The sequence below is a fragment of the Xiphophorus couchianus genome, chromosome 22, assembly GCF_001444195.1.
Source record: "Xiphophorus couchianus chromosome 22, X_couchianus-1.0, whole genome shotgun sequence".
Taxonomy (NCBI): domain Eukaryota; kingdom Metazoa; phylum Chordata; class Actinopteri; order Cyprinodontiformes; family Poeciliidae; genus Xiphophorus; species Xiphophorus couchianus.
Window position 1 is genome coordinate 24,846,022 of NC_040249.1, and position 20,164 is coordinate 24,866,185.

The following is a 20,164-nucleotide window of genomic DNA, read 5'->3' on the forward strand; positions in this document are numbered from 1 at the left end:
CGGAGAGGAGGCTCATCAGACCTGCGGAGATCCTGGCCTTCGCCGATCAACATCTTCCTCCTGCTGCCACACCTTCTTCATCATCAAGCCAGGTCTGCGGTTCGAAACGCCAAACTCCGTCCGTCTCTCTCAAAGGTTCCCTTTTTTAGTTCTCAGTGTCAGCAGTAGGGAAAGATAGACTAGATGATTGATTTTACTTATTTGATTATTTCTGCTACTGAATTAAGCTGTACTGACCCTTGCAAAAATGCCTTACTAATAAAATATTTAGCATAAAGAAAATCTAAAAGATGTTGTGGACATTCAGTTAATGAGTCACCTTAAAGTTCTTTGATGGTTGTAAAATAGCTGTGATGTTTGATTCTGGAGAGGAAGAGGTGGAAAATGTTTTTAGGTTGCTGGTAGCCCATATTTAAAACAACATCCTTGGGACTCGCCCGAGTCACTAAAACCTACCTGGTTCAATAACAAATGCAAGTTGCAAAATAGAGAACGAGCGACCGTTAACAGGTGTGCTCTGTGAAACTAGTTGGCTGTAGGCTGCTCAGTCTGGCTAATTCACAGGGGGAAGAAGGGTGGGACACCTGGATGTAGGCCGTCAGATAACCAGGCGAATCGTTTCTCGAAACCAGCTTAAACAGAGTTTACTTCAGTTCTGGACAGGGTAAATCCCAGCAGATTTAGGAAACTCAACGGACCCGTTAGACGGAGAGCTGGTAGCACATCTCCCCTCTCAGAAGAGGAAGTACGAGAGTGAGAGAGTAGAGACAGAAAGGAGGGGGGGGGGTGTTGCGCAACAACACAATCAATCAATCAAATTTTATTTATAGCACATTTCAGCAGCAAGACGTTTCAAAGTGCTTTACATCATTACAAACACAGAAACACAAAGCAAGATAGAATCAATAATCAAAACACAGCATTAAGTCAAGTTCCATCAATAAATTTGTAATTGATTACATTTCGAATACAATTCTAAACAGGTGGGTTTTTAGTGGAGATTTAAAAGAAGTCAGTGTTTCAGCTGTTTTACAGTTTTCTGGAAGTTTGTTCCAGATTTGTGGTGCATAGATGCTGAAAGCTGCTTCTCCTCGTTTGGTTCTGGTTCTGGGGATGCAGAGCAGAACCAGAACCAGAACCTGAGAGTTCTGGAAGGTTGATACAACAACAGCAGATCTTTAATGTATTGTGGTGCTAAGCCGTTCAGTGATTTATAAACTAACTACAGTATTTTAAAGTCTATTCTTTGAGCTACAGGGAGCCAGTGGAGGGACTTTAAAACTGGTGTTATGTGCTCTATCTTCCTGGTTTTAGTCAGAACGCCAGCAGCAGCATCTGGATCAGCTGCAGCTGTTTGATTGATTTGTTGGACAGACCCGTGAAGACGCTGTTGCAATAATCAATACGACTGAAGATGAAGGCATGGATGAGTTTCTATAGATCTGGCTGAGACATTAGTCCTTTAATCCTGGAAATGTTCTTCAGGTGATAGAAGGCCGACTTTGTAACTGTCTTTATGTGGCTCTGGAGGTTCAGGTCAGAGTCCATCACTACTCCCAGGTTTCAGGCTGATCGCTGGTTTTCAGTTGTAATAACTGAAGCTGTGCATTGAGTCTAGATCAATAACTCTAGATCTATAACTCTAGATCTATATATCTAGATCTATAACTCTAGATTGTTCCTCTTTAGGTCCAAAAATAATAACTTCAGTTTTGTTTCTGTTCAGCTGGAGAAAGTTTTGGCACATCCACACATTTATCTGTTCTAAGCATCTGTTCAGTGATTGGATGGGGTCAAAGGTCACCTGGTGACATCATAATGTAGAGCTGTGTGTCATCTGCATAGTTATGGTAGCTAATATTATTTCCTGTTATAACCTGAGCTAGTGGGAGCATATAAATATTGAATAAGAGGGGTCCTAGGATTGAACCTTGGGGTACCCCACATGTGACCTTTGACCTCTTTGATGAGAAGTTTCCAATTGAAACAAAGAAATCCCTGTTCTTTATGTAGGATTTAAACCAGTTAAGCACTGGACCGGAGAGTCTGACCCAACTCTCCAGTCGATTCAGTAATATATCATGGTCAACAGTGTCAAAAGCTGCAATAATTATTCATGTGGTCATTTTTATAAAGCTATAGTTCATACGAACAGATTGGGAGCCATTAACATCCCATAATAATCCACCAATGTCACTGGCTAATAATCAGTGTCATCCTGTTACAGTAAAACATTCAGCAGCTGCAATCTAACTCAACAACATCTAACTTTCATTTCCCATTACATCAGATAAACATTGTTACTAAGACTTGAGTCCAAGTCAAGTTTCAAGTCCAAGTCAAGTTTCAAGTCCAAGTCAAGTTTCAAGTCCAAGTCAAGTTTCAAGTCCAAGTCAAATCTGAAACTTATTTTTGCCACAAAAATCTCAAACTTCAGTCTTTAAATGCTTCCTAACAAAACATTTATTTTCAGTTCTAGCAGGCTAACAAGACAGCTTTATGAAATATTACTTTGCAATGAAATATGTATTCATATATCCATTAACAAAAACACAACAGAAACATAAATGTATTTATTTTTTCAAATATTGTGAGAAACCCAGTCTTTCCTGAAGGTTTCAGTCTGAAACCTTGGCTCCATATGTCTCTTATTTTATGAAAATATATTGGCTAGAGCCTAAAAATACTAGGTACAATATTTTAGGACTATGCGATCTCCTATTTTCTCACAGTTTCATATTTTTACCCAGAAAAATGTTTTTTTTTTGTTCATTAATCATTCTGATCAACCAGCATTTTAGATCCCAACGTTTTACTAAAAATGAACAAACTATTCAGTCACTCATGACTTTGTCAGTCGTCTGTTTCCAAAATATCTTTGACATAATTTGTTCAGCATCATTTTTAAAAATATTTGGTCAGAAAATGTTCATCTGCAAAAGAGTTTGTTTATTTTTATTAAAACGCAAAACCATAATCCGTTTACTTCAGGACTCTCACCATCTGTTTGCTTGAAGTCTATTAAAAGAATACTTACTTTTAATCAAACAAAGGTAATGTTATTATTTCCTCATATTTAAAAATAAATGTATTTTCAGCTTGTAAAGTTTCTGAGCCGTTGTGGTAAAGTTGAGGCTTTGGCAGAAAATGAGAAACGAGTTTAACCACATCATCATTTCTGTCATGTTGAAGGTTTCTGCACTTCAATCCAGCTGCTGCTTTGTTTCTTCTTCCCAAAGATTATCTTCATTATCTTCCATATTTAGTTTGTTTTGAACTGATTCTAGGGAACTGAGCTCATTTTGTGGGTTTACACATCAGTTTAAGCCTGTGAAAGAAACTGGTTTCTACTCAATAAGAGTTTACAATAACTTCAATAACTTGTCACCTTAAGACCATAATTACTGCATAATTGCGGTTTTAATCAGTTTTGGGATCAGTTAATATCCAGCATCCCTCGGATTCTGGCTACTGCTGAGCAGGAACTGGAGCAGCGCCTGGGTGTGAGTAAAATCAGCCCCTCAGGTGACGGGAAGGGAGTTTCCAGAAGTTTTCAACTCCCTGACAGGCGCTTCCGAGGTGGCAACAGTCAGTGTTATGAAACCAGTTTAACGCCATCAAATTAGTACAAATAGCTGCTGGGAACTCCTTGTTCCAGTGAGAATATTTAGAAACACCTGCTCAAAGTTCAGCAGGCCCAGTTAATCTGTGCTTCCAGTAATAGGTTTTAGACGAGGAAATGAATGTTTTAGTGTTTGAGGGAGGGAACACGGAGCGTTTTTTACAGCATCACATTAAATAAGACCATTAAGAGACTCCACTAACTCAGTGTTTTAGTTCTGTACATTTTACATATTTTTACCACTGAAAGTTTGTGTTGACCTTGTTCCTCAACTTGTGTGTTAATGCATGAAACTACAGAAAGATAAAATTTTAGAAATGTGTTGTGCAGAAATGAAACTTACCTGGTTTCTGAATGTTGCACTTCTTTTCCAAAAATGTACTTTTAAAAATTGTTTTAAAGCTTTCTTTGAAAGTGAGTGTAGAAACGTATATTTGACAGAAAGGCCACCGGACTTCCTTTTTTGTTTAAAGCGATTTATGAGCTCTAAATCCCCAATGCACGACGAGAACTGAACAATTCTTCAGGAGGAAGAAATGTCTTCAAGAAACCAGAAAGAAGTTAGAATTGCCTTGCGTTGGGTCACACTGTAAGCTGCAGAGCGGCTTCAATTCTGTGGATTCACCACCGCATTGAAAACATGTTGGGTGGGTGTAAACATGAGGAAATGAAAAGGATTTTGTGCAGCATCAAGTAGCATCTCAGTATGTGTTGCTTTAGATGTGATCCTGTGAATAGGGATCATTTACTGGGATCAGAGGTGTGGAGTTCAGGACGAGGTGCGTTTAGTTTACTGTGGCGTCACCTTCACTCTGTTTATTTCATATTCCTGGGAATAAATCTTCAGTACTCTGTGCGCCCCCAAGTGGTCAGATATTTATGAGCAGAATTAATCAGTAAGTCATGACATAACTTTGAGTTTCAAGCATCCAGCATGCTGAGGTGAGGGAAGTCTCTGAGTAGCTTAACGAGAAGTTAGTATTAGTAATACCAGAGTTTGATTTTTTTGGTCGATTACGCTTCCACATCTCCTCAAACGAACCGGACATTCTAGGCAAACGGACTGGATCAAAACGGACTAAACGGTTTTGTTCCGAATGCATCTTTAAAGGAGACGCCAAGTCAATCAAATTCATCTCTGCAGAGGCCTGGCAGCAAGACATTTGTCTGATTTAGGTTTGATGTACAAGAGTTGCATCTATACTTAACATGATAGACGCTCTAGTAAACCGGACCTGACCCAGCCCGACCCGACCCGACCCTGCCTGGTGTATTCTCAAGATAAATAAAAACTCCCAGAACTTTGTTTGGTATCTTCTAATTTAAATCTGATAGTCTCAGTGAACAACCAGGACAACAGTATATACAGACTCCTTAAAGTGGAGAAAGTGCTATCTTCTTCCATAAACCTATCTGTAGCTAACATTTCACAGCGCCGCTAGCATGCTAACGGTCCTCCAACGATAACAACATCAGAACCAACAGACTAAGTACAAAGATCCTAAAGGAGAAAACAGGCTTACATTACAGGTTAGTGTCTCTACAGCAGATGAGGCCCATCTGCGTTTAAATACAGCTTATTCAGAACACTACTTCATTTAAAGCACACACAGAAACAGATCTATGAAACATCCATATAAAAAAGAAGAGGACATTTTGAATGTACACGTTTTCTGAAGTTTCGTTTCTGACTCCAGCAGCAGCTTCCAGAGCTGAAGCGCCTCCTGAATCCGGAGAATGTCTCTAAAAACTCTGCAGTTTTTCTGAACCTTTCAGGCTCTGATGAGAACTGACTCCTGTTCAGATCTGATCCTCCAGATCCAACACCTGCACATCGAACCAGATGAAGCAGAAGAAGAAAACTCACCCAAAACCAGAACCGAGCTAAAGTCTGAGGTTAAATACTCTGAAGGTTCAGATGAACCTGGTTCACAGTGATGTAGAAGTTAGAGAAGCAGAACTTCTGCTCTGATGGCTTTTTTTGATATGAAATAACTTAAATCTCATTTACAGACAGTAGAAAGGGAACAAGACGGAGAGATCTGTTCGTTTCTGCACAGCTCTGAACAGAAACCTTAGCTTATGTGCTTTCAGTCCAACGAAGCGACGTCTGCCGGATAAAGGCGACATAAATAAATTAAGATGCATTTAGAGATGATCATGATGCTGAAGTGCTGCAGGATGGCCTGGCTGGTGAGGTTCTGATCCTTTGCTCAGTTTGTAGTGTAAAGTCTCAGTTCTGTTGCGTCTACAGCGGGTTGCTGTAGGAGAATCGTACGTGCAACCCGTTCACCGGGTGCACGATCGGTACCGTTTGCATTTTGGGGAACTCCTCTGAAGCAAGGGTCCATTTGCACGTCCCGATCAGCTCCACGGCCAGAGACTTCAGGATGATGTGCGCCAGCTCCTTCCCGACGCAGCTGCGCACGCCGCCGCCGAACGGAACGTAGCTGAACCGAGACGAGCGCCACTCGTCCCGCTCTGGGCTGAACCGCTCCGGATCGAACTGCTCCGGACTCTGGAAGACCGCCGCCGTCTCATGGGTGTCCCGGATGCTGTACATCACACTCCAGCCTTTAGGGATCTGGTAACCCTGTGGTAGAAACAGAACCAGCCGTTACAACGGAGACTAAACGTGTTCAGTCTGTGTTCTGGGAGTTTTGGACCTTTTGGAACAAACTGAGATGTGAAAGATGAACTTCTTCATTTAATCAGTTCTTGTTTTTCTGGATCTCTGAGGACCATCATTGGTTAACAGAACCATTTAAATCTGCAGAGGAAAATCAGGGCTGATCTTTATGGACTTGTGCAGGTCTGAGGGTGAAATATGGTTTTTAAACCAGACTTGATCTCATTATTGATGAAGGGAAAGAAATTATTTAATGATTGTTTGTTGGTTTGTAGTTTGATTTGCTGCATTTATTAACCATTATAGAGGCTTTTCACCAATTCATGATCTATTAAATCAGGATTACATCAACCTGTTCAGGGACTGCAGGGAGAATTTAGCTTTTTGTTGCTCTAACCTGGAACCACACATCTCTACTTTCGAAAGGTTCATGAAATGTTACACATTAATATAAACACGCCAACTTAAAAAAACTCTTGTTTTTGATTAAAAGTTTTGCCGTTAGGATGACGTAATATTTTTGGTCATAGCAAAATTATTTTATTTCCTAAAAAAGAGATGGAAACACTTTTTTTAGTCACGAGTCACATGATCAACAACCAGCTGTTACCACTGGCAGAAACCATGAAGAAGACAGGAAGTAGTTTATGATGTAGCATGTTGTTAATGACTTACCATGTAAACAAACTTATTCACATAATATTTTAATTGTTTCGTATTTAATGGAAGCACCGTGTTTGTGAAACTGTGTTTTTATGACATTAGCAGAACCATGAGAGTTTTCACATGTTTGTAATGGAAACGCAGCCAGTGAGAGAACCAGTGAGAGAACCAGTGAGAGAACCAGTGAGAGAACCAGTGAGAAACTGTAAACCAGTCAGAACCTTCTGGTGACCCAGAGGTAAATCTAACTGGGTCTGAAGTTCTTTATGTTGAAAATTCAACCACCTTTTCCAGTTTGGAGACAAATTCAAAGCTAATAACATAACGAGAATTTAACTTAAAAGTAGAAAACAAGGATTTTTTATGTGAAATGTGATAAGAAGTGGATTATTCTCAGTCTGTCACACAAAGCTGCATTAAAATAATAATAATAATATGCTTTGCTGCTTCCATTGAAGGTTTAGTTTCGTTTGGTTACTTTAATTATCCGACACTGAACAACAGAATGAACCTTTATTATCCTCTCTAATCTTCAGATCGGAGATTTCTCAGCCAAATCTCTGAGATTTCAGCAGCTCAGCTGCTTCTCAGCCTCTCGGCTTTATTACTGCAGGAAAAGGTGCAGAAATGATGGGGCAGAAAATTGGGGGCATGTTGAGGTCAAGGAGGGGGGATGTAAGGACTGAGGAGGACTCTAATCTAATCTAATCTCTAATCCTGCATGAAAAACTCAGCAGGTGGAGCAACAAAAGGCAAGATTCAGTCTAGAACTAGGATTTCTATGAGAGCTCGCTTTAAGAGAAAAAAAGGAAAATTGATTGATTGGTTGGAAAAATTAGACTGAGGCAGATTTATTCTTCACATCTGAATAAAATTGTAATGCAACCAAAATAAAGTGGCAGATTTATAAGAGGAGTTAATTTCTTTTTTTTTTATCTAATTGTACAACTAAGAAGAAAATTTGGATCTCAAAGCTTTAGCTACACTAAATGTTTGCATTGGAAAACAATGGAGTTTAAAAAAATAATTTAACTCATAAATTAAAACAACTTTTAAAATGGGGAATCATTTAGTCTTTTCTTCATTTTCGTCTCTTTAAGTGGAAACGACTGCAGTCAGAGAGGAATCAGAGCTTCGTGTCTCTGTGGCTGTGGGTGAAACGAAGCTTTGCATCGGTGCAGAAGGTTTAAAAACGAGTAACAGTTATCTAGAAATCACATCTGAGATCAGTCCTGCAGTAAACGGATCCGGTTCTGCAAAGACAGATTCTTGATCTTTGAGTCAGAGGAAAAGGAAGATTCAGGTCAGTTTTTGCCAGGATGCCAACCTTCCTCATGTCTTTACGTTTTCCTCCTGATCCTTCCTGATATGGTTTTAATGATCTCAGTCAGCAGCTCTCCTGACTTCCTGAAGGTCTTTCATCAAATCTTCAAACCGTTTCTTTGGACTTTGTCTGCTTTGAAGCTTAATGAACGTTAAACTGAGTGTTTTTCTTATGGAGGGTTGCTAACTGTTGGTTCTAAATGGATCCAGAAAGAAGAATCTGGAGATCCTTCCACTGAACTGACTTACGTCTAGTTCGAAGGTCTGCAGGGCGGTCCGGTATCCCCCGGAGACCGGCGGCAGGAAGCGGAGCACCTCCTTCACCACACAGTCGATGTAGCGGAGCTGGCTGAGCTTCTCCAGACTCAGGTACGGGACATGAGGCCGAGGAGAGCCGCCGTCCGGCCGACCGCTCAGCAGGCGGGTCGTCTCCGTCTCTGTGGTCTCCGGCTCGTTCTCCACCTCGCCGCCGGCCGGGTCGCAGCTCCGCTCCGGCTGAAATCCCAGACCCTCGGCCTCCAGCTCCTCTCTGGCCTTGTCCACCACGGCCGGGTGGCGCAGCAGCTGCAGAACCAGGGAGGTGGAGGCGCTGGCTGTGGTGGAGTGGGCAGCGAAGATCAGCTCCACGGCTGTTTCCTGGAAGAAAAGGATTGAATTTGGAGTTTAAATCATCATGACTGAGGAATCTCAGTTTCTGAGGCTGCGTCCACACAGATCAGATCAGTCGTCTGTCATCTCCTACTACTAAACCACAACCAAGCTGATCCAATTATCCTGCAGATCCTGCCACAATCAGTACATCACCACGGCAACAGGCGTGAGTTTCCTCCATTTTTCCTCAGCTTTACTTCCTAATTGGTGAGTTAGTTAACCAGGTTCCCTTCCCTCTGAACCCTCCAGATGAAGCTCAGCCTTAAACCTGGTTAAACTCCATGTCTCCTCTAGCGCCGCAGTCCAGCCTGATCTTCCTGGTACCTTGAGCTCCTGGATGCTGAGCTCCTGGCCTTGCTCCTTGGCACCAGACAGCATGAGGTCGAAGGCGTCCTGGTAGTCGTCATCCAGCTGCTGCCGCTCCATCTTCTCCTCGATGATTTTCGCCATGTTGGCGTGAAGGATTTCTCTGGCCTTGATGCCCTGCAGAGAGAAGTCCATCAGAACCCGCCCGGTTCCCAGGAACGTCGGGGTGCGACCGAGGTTCGGTACCTTGCGCAAGCCGCTGAACGGCGTGTCGATGGGGAGCGAGAACAGGTTGTTCATGAGCTGCTCGAAGGTCTTGGCCAGGTAGACGATCCGCTCCTCCTCCATCTGCAGGCCCAGCAGAACCCGCACGGCGATGCGGAACGTCAGCGACTTGGCCGCGCCGTACACGTCGATGGACCCCGGCTCAGAGACCCACTTGGCGATCTCCGCCTTGATGACGTCCTGCAGACGCGGCAGGTAGGACTCCAGCGCCCCCCGGCTGAACACCTTGGCCAGGATCTAAACACCGAGAGGGGTCAAAGTTCAGCTGGATATTTTGTAATGTTTGTAATGTGTGTATGAGCAATATGGCTAAAAAACACATCACAATATAATCAGTCAATATTGATAATCATCGATTAGATTTTTGTTTAAATATCTCAAACATGACGTTTCCTGTTTTATCCAAAGTTTTTACTTCACGTCGTTTTTCTGTTTTTAAGCAGTTCTGAGTCAAAATGTCGAAACCTTAAACTGCTGCAGCGTACGTTAATAAGTAGGCTGTTGCTAGGTAACCAAAGTTGGGGGAACTTGGAGCTGCTTGTTCCCCAGCAGGTTGTTGCTAGGTAACCGAAGAGTGAGTGAGTCAGTTGATGTCACCAACTTAGCTTAGCTGACGAGAGGTTTAGTCTTTCTTCTGCCTACATCCCCCACAATGCAGTGCGGTTCAGTGAAATATTTTAATATTCTATCAGACGTATTATCTGTTCATATTGTTTCATGTACTTACTGTGGTATATATTATTGATTTATTATCCAGCTCCAGATTTTAGGCTTGAAAATACCAGATTTCTGCTTTTCTCAGTTTGACATTATTTCTAAATCTTCTATTTCTAATACTTACTTTTCTCTTCAACTTAGGCTACTTTTTCCTTTCAGTAAAAATATGTGAAAGTATTTCTATTTTTACTGGAGTACAATAGTTTTTTGCATATCTACCCGTCTGTCCGACTGACTCACTGAACTCGCTGTCTTTGGAATTATTTTTTGGTTAATAATATTTAATTAAAAGGCAAAATACAAAAAATTAGCTTATTTATCATAAGTATGATAATAAGGACATAAAGTTGCCCCCCAGGCTGCCCGTAGGTCCGGCCCCGCGCCGATGCCTCACCTTCCTCTTCCTCCGGTGGATGTCTCCCACAGAGTTGACGAGTGTGTTTGGCCCCAGGATGATGCGCGTGCTCTGGGGCCACTGGGTGCACACCAGGTTGTGCTCCCCCAGCAGGATCTTGCGGATGTTTTCGGCGCCTGTCACCCGGATGAGGGGCTTCCCCAGCAGGTGGGTCTTAAACACGTTGCCATGGCGTTCCCGCCGAGAGATGTGGAAGTTGGAGCCCTGCAGTGGGAAACAGGACAAAGGAAAAATACCTCAGAAAACTAAAAAAGAATTGATCTGGTTTGTGTTTGGACTTTTAGCTTCCGTTATTTTCCATTTTGTTGAGTTACTGCCATCGTTTGTGTTTTGGGTTTGTTAGAGGAAACTGTTCAGGTTTCCTTTCCTCTTCCCTTCTTTTTGTTTTTCTCTCTTCCCTCAGCTGACCTTTGGCTCCCCATCCCAGCTGATTTTTACTTCTTTGGTTGCTTCTGCCTGCTCCCCTCCAGCTGCAGAAAAATAATCCTTACTGAGTGTTTTGTGTAAATATCTTAGTTTTGTGTTTTTTAAATGTTCTAAGTAAAATAATCTGTCAGTGGAACTAGAACGTTTTTAATCAACAATAATAAATTATTGGCGTAAAACAAACTTTTATTTCTTGCTGAAAAGTTACTGGGATATTTGCTCTAGAATCTGGACCAGGTATTTCTCAGTATTTCTCAGTACTTTGTGTTTTTGCCATTTGCTCCCTCAGTGTTTAAGCTCCTCTCTCTCTTCCTCTCCTTGCCAGATCTTCCTCTCTGCTCCTCTTATCCTGAAGCTCTGGACTCTTCAGCTCAGCTTACAGGTTTTCTGCTGATCTTGAATGAAAACGTTCTGGTTTCAGAGGTTTTGTTGCACCTCTGAAGGCCCACAGCCTCACAGATCCTCCGCCGTGTTCAGACATGTCTGCATCACTTACTACAAACCCTAAAATAACCCGTCTGACCAGAGACCCTGTTCTGTTTAATCAGCTCCACATGTTACATTTGAGACAGTAGGAGGGAAAATAAATTTTCCTGACATGTTTTCTAACCAGCTGGTTGCCATGGAGACCTGGTGACCCCAAAATGTCTCTGTTTTTTTCCTTCCAGCCTCTTCGATCTCAGGTCCAGATCTTTAATTATTCCTCGGAGTGGTTGGAAAGTCTTGGATTGTAATTTTTATTTTCAGACTTTTTGAAGTATTTTTTGTTAGTTTGAAGGCCAAGAATAAACGAATCTCCATGGAAACTAAATGTTCCCAGATTTTCACATCAAGCTTTAACGCATGAATTAAAAAACTGATATTGATGGATGCATTCAATTTTTGACAATTATCTTTGTTTCTACTGCTGGATTAATGCATTAAATAAAATCTTGGATTCTCCTCAGACTCCGGATCTTTCAGTTCATCGGCATTAAAGTGAGAAAAGAACCGAAGCGACAGAAAAACAAGTGAAACTTGTCAGAGCTTCGCTTTGGTGCAGCTGGAAATTCAGGAGAAATTTAATGAAGGGAGAAAAAACTGGAAATATGAGAGTGACGCGTAAAGTGAGACTGGATCGGTTTCATTTTCTGCGCAGAACGGAAGGAGGGATGGAGAGATGGAGAGAGAGAAGAACCGAACCGAACCGAAAACTTCCAGTTCTTGCTGCCCAGAGACTGAAGTCAAGTCCGCACATGTTGCAGAGAAAACCTGGACAAGCAGCTTCCAGCGGCTCGAATGATGTTTAAATAAAGACTGAGGTTCGACGCCCGGTTCTGTGCTTAGTGAAGGAGTTCTGACCTGGAAGAGCCAGTGGAAGGTCTCTCCGACCAGCGGCCAGCCCATGGAGCCCCGCGGCAGCGGCAGGCTGCTGTCCGGGTCCTGGGTCAGGCTCCAGCGGAGGCTCCACAGCTGCCGGGTCAGAACCAGCAGCAGCAGCGCCGACAGCACCGAGGTGAGCGCGGTGGCCAGGGCCGACAGGGCCCCGAACTGGGCCAGGGGGAACATCTCCTCCGAGCGGGTCCACTTCCCAGCATCCACCTGCGGCAGCGCGGAGAGACGGAGTCCGGCGGCGGTTCGGAGCGGCTTTGTGTCCGCAGTCAGACTGGAGCTGGAAGGAAACAGAATCAGATCAGAAATTTAATGAGGGAAAAATAAAAAACGAAAGAAAAAGTTGATTTAAACTTTGGCTGAAATCAAGCTGCACATGTTGCTGAAAGTTTCCAGCTCAGAGGAAACTAGAGGAAATTATTCCGAGAAAATGTCATTAAATCCTCAGTTTGGTTCTGCTGCAGGTCCATTACAGAGGAATCTTTCTGATAAAAACACCCACCTGTGATGGACCGACCCTCCATCAGGACCTGTCAGCTATTCCAAACACTTTTACGGCTCTGCCTGCGCCGGCTTGTCCGTAACGCTGCGCGCCTTTATAGGTACAGTTTGGGGGTTCGGCCGCCCCCGCCCCCGCCCCCGGGCCCGGGCGGACCGGCCCGGGTTTATGGAGCAGCGCCAATAAATCCGCTTTAAAAGCTGCAACTGCTGCTGGCTGGGAGCCACCTCAGACAAGTTCCTATTAAGTCCTAAAGAGTTCTGGCTTGGGTCGGGTTCTGATCCAAAGAGCTTACCTCCAACACGCGTTTCCTCCGCAGACCCAGATCCTCCTCAGATCCTCGTCAGATCCTCTGGTTCTCCTGCTGCGGCTCCAGCCTGGAGGTTCCTGCAGCCGCGGCGCTGCAGCGGCTTTATAGGCGCAGCGTCGCGGCGCAGCGCAGCGGTCCACCTTCAGCTGCTGACGTTGCTAGGAATGTTAAACAGGCTGTTCATTCAGAGAGAGAGAGAGAGAGGAGGGAAAACAGGAGCAGATCCGCAGCGTGCGTGTGCGCGCGAGAGGCTCAGGTAACCAATCAGCGCAGATCAGCTCTCAGTTTGCGCTGCGGCTTCAGTTTGGCGCAACGCTGCGGACTGCGCAGTGCTAGATAGCACACTGCGCAAAGTGTGCTGAACCTTAAAATAATTTCTTACTTTTTGAATATAAATTCATTTATTTTATAATTTTATAGGATCGAACATTTTAATCCAGAAAAATCATCTCGGCTCATCTGGAATAAACAGTTTAATGTTTTCTACATTAAACTGTCGATCTCCACATTGTGATAATAATTCAAATAATAATAATAATGTTCATTATAATAATAATAATAATGTTCATTATAATAATAATAATGTTCATTATAATAATAATAATAATAATAATGTTCATTATAATAATAATAATGTTCATTATAATAATAATAATAATGTTCATTATAATAATAATAATGTTCATTATAATAATAATAATAATGTTCATTATAATAATAATAATAATAATAATGTTCATTATAATAATAATAATGTTCATTATAATAATAATAATAATGTTCATTATAATAATAATAATGTTCATTATAATAATAATAATGTTCATTATAATAATAATAATAATGTTCATTATAATAATAATAATAATAATAATGTTCATTATAATAATAATAATAATGTTCATTATAATAATAATAATGTTCATTATAATAATAATAATAATGTTCATTATAATAATAATAATAATGTTCATTATAATAATAATAATAATGTTCATTATAATAATAATAATGTTCATTATAATAATAATAATAATAATGTTCATTATAATAATAATAATAATGTTCATTATAATAATAATAATAATGTTCATTATAATAATAATAATAATAATAATGTTCATTATAATAATAATAATGTTCATTATAATAATAATAATAATGTTCATTATAATAATAATAATAATGTTCATTATAATAATAATAATGTTCATTATAATAATAATAATAATGTTCATTATAATAATAATAATAATGTTCATTATAATAATAATAATGTTCATTATAATAATAATAATAATGTTCATTATAATAATAATAATAATGTTCATTATAATAATAATAATGTTCATTATAATAATAATAATAATGTTCATTATAATAATAATAAGGCTCTGATGTTAAGTTCCTCTGCAGCCAATGAAACCAGAGCCGCCGCCGCTGCTGCTGCTCAGCTCCGATTCAAACTGATTTTTTAAAATTGGTTATTAAAATATTTTTACAGTAAATGTGAGACTTCATTCATATTTTCATTCGTTTCCTTTTAGTTTAAATGATTAAATTCCTGCGTGCAGCGCAACATGACAAACTATACATATATATTTATTATTATTACATATATTTTAGTTTTTATTATTAACAATAAGCCGTTTTTTCCCTCCGTCCTGCTTGAACTCGGTAATAAACTTTTTTTTTCCCCGCCACTCAAACATCTCAGGTTTCATCCAAAAGTTTCACATCAGTTTTTAACATGAATATCTCTGGAGTTGGCTCCATATTTCTTATATGTAATAATTTATTTTAATTATTAGGATTTTTGAGCATCAGACCGGAACTGAAACGGTTTGAGATTTAAAGATTTCAAAGATGGTGTTTTTATCACATATTGATTTATTTTATATATATTCACATGAACAACATAATGTTTATTTTTTTATATTTTGTCTAATTTATTAATTAAATCAAAATGAGCAAAAGATTCGTTTAATTCTTTTGTATTTCATTTAATCAACATATAACATTTAAACTGGTTAAATAATTTTTATCTGTTTTCTTTCTATTTTCACCTTTTATTTTTTATTTGTTTATGCTGAGAAACATTTTTGAAATGATCCGTTTTCCTCATTTTCTCTTCTGTCCTGGAAAATAAATATTAATTTCTGAGAAAGTCATTAAAATAAACGCGTTTGTTTGGCTGCAGAATCGTTTTAATGACGGTTTTCATTTCCACCATGAATAAAAATGTTGAGATTATTGTTTTCTTTTTAATTGTCATTATTAAAGTTTTGCTCTTTCATCAAACCTTCAGCTGCTCCGTTTGGAAATTATTCACAAAACGAAAATAAAATCCATCTCGTTTATTGTGACGTTTAGAGAAAAACCTTCCTCGGCCTCATGCTGCCCCTCCCCCTGCTCTTCCTCCTCCTCCTCTTCCTCAGTGCTCAGCCTTCATCATCATCATCATCAGCAGCAGCAGGGAGAGTTTTTTAAGGAATCATCTCAGACTTTATGCTATCAGGTGATTCAGACTCTGATGATGTTCTGATCGATCCAAACATATCAACTCATTTCATAAGGAGCCAAAATGCTGCCAGCATTTTATTAACTTGTGACTCATCCATCCATCCATCCATCCATCCATCCATCCATCAGTGGGTTATTTTTTATTACATGAATGTTGAAGCAGGGCGTCAGTAGAAGCATCACTTCCTGCTCAGACTTTCTGAAACATTTTCATTCTTTGAACCCAAAACGTTTCGTTGAAAGTTTTTCTTTCTGTTTTCCCAGATGGATTTTCCATCCCAGGGAATCTCATCAGGAGATCCAGGTTCTGATCTCCACTTGGATCGCGAGGTTTTTTCCAGAAGGTCAGTCGATCCACAGAGTTCATCAGTTTTACCTCTAAGGTCAGAAGAAGCTCATTTCTGCAGATTGTTTCCAGGATCCATCGTTAGTCTGGTTCTGAACCGAAGCTGGAACTCCTGCAGTCAGACTGACCCGAAAAAACGAACCTCCGGGTTCAGTTGAGTTTGATTATAAGTGGAACCAAACCAGAAAAAAAGCTTCTGAGTTCAGAAGGAGAAAGCAGCTGGTCGCTGCTCCTCAACAAGCACAGGGCGACAGTGGAGAGGAACAAGATCCAACACCAGTTCTGCTTCTAACAGGAAGTCAACGATCCGAAGCTAAATGCTACTTTTATTTTATCGTTTCTTATCCTTTTTATGATAAGAAAAGATGCAGATGTTTGTTCTTCATATCTGACACATTTCCAGGATCAACCCTGGAAGCATCAGAGCTTCGATCTGTGATCAGCTGGGATCCAAAGGGCTCAGATTAGGGGATCAACCAGGAGAAGAGATCTGCTCAGAAGCTTTTCTTTCCCATCCACACCGCACCGCTCCATGGGGGGTTCTGCTCAAACACTTCAGCTAATCCGGATCCAGAGCTTTTAAAAGCTTATGTAACAGAGACGTCCGTCCTGCGGCGCCTCGGGCCGATCGGAGCTCCGGTTTCAGCCTCCGTCACCAGGGAGATGGACTCAAACCCAAATAAATCCCTTCAGATTCCTTCAAAATAAAAGAGCGGGCCTGGGTTTAAACCCGTCTTGATGTTTTGACCAACCTGATCTCAGAGGATCAGATTTCCTCTGAAAACTTTCATCAAACTTCTGGGATAAAAACAAAGAAGAAGATCATCTGCATAGAAGGTGAATTTAGTGCAGGATGCGTCTCTACAATCTTTTGAAGTTTAACATATTTTTATTTACTTGAGTGATAAAGGAGTGAATATAAGTGGAGGATCACGGCATCAAAGCATTACTGACATAAAATACCCAATTCTGTTCTTTTTCCAAACATACCAATAAAAATGTAACTTAAAATTTGGCATCAAACAAATCAGTGAAATCTTTGATTTAAGGCATCAAACTTTTATATGCAGTGATTTTAAATATCTGGATTCTGTGTGGAATAATTCAGCCCAGGTTTGACTAATCTAAGTGTTGCTGATGTAGGAAGGAGGGACTTAAGCATTATGTTTTCTGATTTCTAAAACATATTGATATTAAATGCAACCTGATCATATTTATTTCTAAAATGGTCTTTGTTCTAAACTCCTCCTTCTGATCACTGATTGGGTCGGTTGAAATTCAACCAGAGAAATTGAGCTCAATGGGAGAAATCCCACATGGAGAACTGAAGGAGATGAGAACTGAGCAGGATTGTGTTGGAAGGCGAAGCTGTAAAATGTTTTATGACATGCAGCTAAATCAGCGACTCCTTCACAACAGAACAAAGAAAAATCTGATAAAACCTGAGCATGAAGAATTAGAGCTGGAGGCTCCTCTGGTTGTAAAGGGGGCGTGGCCTCGCAGAGGGTCCATGTGGAGATGTGTGTGTTATTGATATGAGGAGCGACGCAGACAGATGGAGGCGTGCAGCGGCACGCCGAGGAATCCTCCGACCCATTTCCATCAGATGCTAAACCAAACATCTGAGACAAAAACCCACAGAACCCAACCAGATCCACCTCACACTGATGAAACACACGCTTCAGGTGTGTGAGGACGGCAGCCATCTTATCAGGCTGCAGATCAGCTGCTGAAGTGTGTGTTGGTGTGTGTGTTTGCAGAGTAGAAAGTGCTGTAATGTAAACACAGGATGAGCTGCTGTCAGCCTGAGGCGGCGCTGCTCTGACAGTCTGAAGGCCTCGCTTTGATCTGCGTCTGAGAGGACGTGCAGGAACGAACCGGAGTGTGTGCTGATCTCAGGTGTGTGTGTGTGTGTGCGTGTGTGTGTGTGTGTTAGACTGTGAATTTGTGTAATTAGACAAAGTGAATTCCTCTTGGGGTCAGAGCTGTGTCCTCAGGTTTGATGCCAAGAGAGTCTGACAGCTGCTACACTGCTGCAGCTTCACCTCATGCTACCTGACACACACACACACACACACACACACACACACACACACGCCGTTCTACACTTGTTCTGAAAATTTTCTTTGGACGTTGTCTCCTTTCAATCGTTCAGCTCTGATTCTTGCAGCATTAATTGACGTCTTGAACTGAAACGATGAACTCGTTGTCGTGGTGACAGATTGAGTGTCTGCGTTAAACAGCAGAAAGTTCTCCTGGCTCAGTGTTAACCTTTGACCCTAATGGATGGAATGACTGACAGAGTTGATGATTCTCCCATCAGCTGTAGGTTCAGTTGATTTTTCTCAGTGTATTTGTGTTTACCTGTTTTTCCAGATTGAGGAATCATAAAGTCGTTGCTGTCATTAGCTTCATGTTAGCTCTTTATTCTCTTCAGAAAGTTCTCCTGGCTCTTCTGAACTGGACTGAACCTTCACAGGCTGCCGTCTGTCAGCAGAACCTTCACTAAAGACGTTTCCTTTTGGACTTCCTGTTGCCAGTCAGGAGCGCGGCCGTCTCTGTGCAGCGGATATTTCACACCTTCCTTCCTGGAAACCGACACGGCAACAAGCAGCAGGAGGGAAAGTTTCACCCGTCGCTGGAGGCGAAGGAAGACGGATGAGGGCGGAGGAGGAGACAGGCGATGACGAGGTGGAGACACAAACATTCGATTTTATTCATAATAATAATACATCTTATTTATAGGAGCCTTTCTTGGCATTCAAGGTCACCTTACATAAATTAACATAAAAATAGACACAATATTAACAATAAAAGTTACACCATAACAAACACAAAGTCCTATAGAGTTTGTCTAGTTTCTGCTGATACTTCGATCACTTGAAAATAAGACGAACTTACAAGTAACTTTTCAGCAAGAAACAGAAGTTTAAGTCAATTCTTCCTTAATACTGATGAAAAATTACCATTTGAATTGTCAGATTATTTCAGTTTTCCTCTAAGTGAAATAATCTGCCAATGGATCAATGTTAAGGAAGTTTGACTTAAAACAAGCTGCTGTTTCTTGCTGAAAAGTTACTTCTAAGTTAGTTTTGTCTTTTTTTAAAGTGAACTGAAATATTTGGTAACACTTAATTTGACGGGTTGTGAATAAGATCGTCATAAACATGTCATAACACCTGGACTCATGGACATGAGGACGTCTTCCTGAATATTTATAACCGCTGTCATAAATCATGACACTTTTAACACAAAGTTGACATTATTCAAAATGTCTTTGTTATGATAACTTTACATTAACCAAGAAATCATGATCTGACATAAATTTGTTACAAAAGTATTATTGATTAAACTTTAGCTTTAAGCTTTTGGCACAAAGAAGACGGAAGATGGTGCAGCATGTTAATAACTTATCATTTGAACAAATTTATTTTCATGTGAATTTAGATGTGTTTCTTTTTTAAAGTTATAAAATGTTGTAACTATGTTGTTATAAAAATGCTATATATATATCAAATATGACTTAATAGAAATTCTATTTCTTGAAATTGGAGCTTCTATCTTTTTAAAACCTCCTGCTCTTTCTAAAACGCCGTCTTCAGGAAGTCGTCCTCTATTAACCCTTTAACGTCAGAAGAAGCTCAGCAGCTCCACCAGCTGTTTGCTAATTGCTATTAGCTAGTCTGAAGGAGCTGAGTGGGGGGGCTGCTCTGTCAGGTGGATTCCCAGAACCTTGGAAACAGCTCAGAGGAGGAGCTGCGCCTTGGAGGCGGGGCTAGGTCCACCCAGGCGTTTTGCAGCTGAATGGTTGCCATGGCGATTAAAGGATTTCCCAAATATGCATGAAAGAATCAAAGCAACACAAACACTGTTTTTGATGAGGGAACAAAATTAGAACATGATGTAAACCTTAGAAAAATACATTTTACTTGATCCTTTAACAGAAACACTGATTGTGAAATAGATTTGTTTCGACAGTAGCAGGATGTTGATGCAGTTTGTGGTGGAATCGCAGCAACACAGATCTGTGGGTGTGAAGGCTGGCGGAGGCGTTCAGGGTTTGACCCCCAGGGCTTCA

General features: G+C 40.7%; 1 protein-coding gene across 1 annotated transcript; it reads right to left on the reverse strand.

Annotated features, from left to right (window-relative positions):
• Window positions 1–4,777: 4,777 nt before the first annotated feature.
• cyp26c1 (cytochrome P450, family 26, subfamily C, polypeptide 1) lies at window positions 4,778–13,373 on the reverse strand. Its single transcript, XM_028007059.1, has 7 exons — window positions 13,203–13,373; window positions 12,379–12,688; window positions 10,591–10,815; window positions 9,441–9,716; window positions 9,213–9,371; window positions 8,487–8,873; window positions 4,778–6,215 (listed from the first exon to the last, which is right to left on the reverse strand). Exons 2-7 carry the CDS (start codon window positions 12,583–12,585, stop codon window positions 5,871–5,873), a joined length of 1,599 nt encoding a protein of 532 aa, XP_027862860.1. The 5' UTR covers window positions 12,586–12,688; window positions 13,203–13,373; the 3' UTR covers window positions 4,778–5,870.
• Window positions 13,374–20,164: the final 6,791 nt, after the last annotated feature.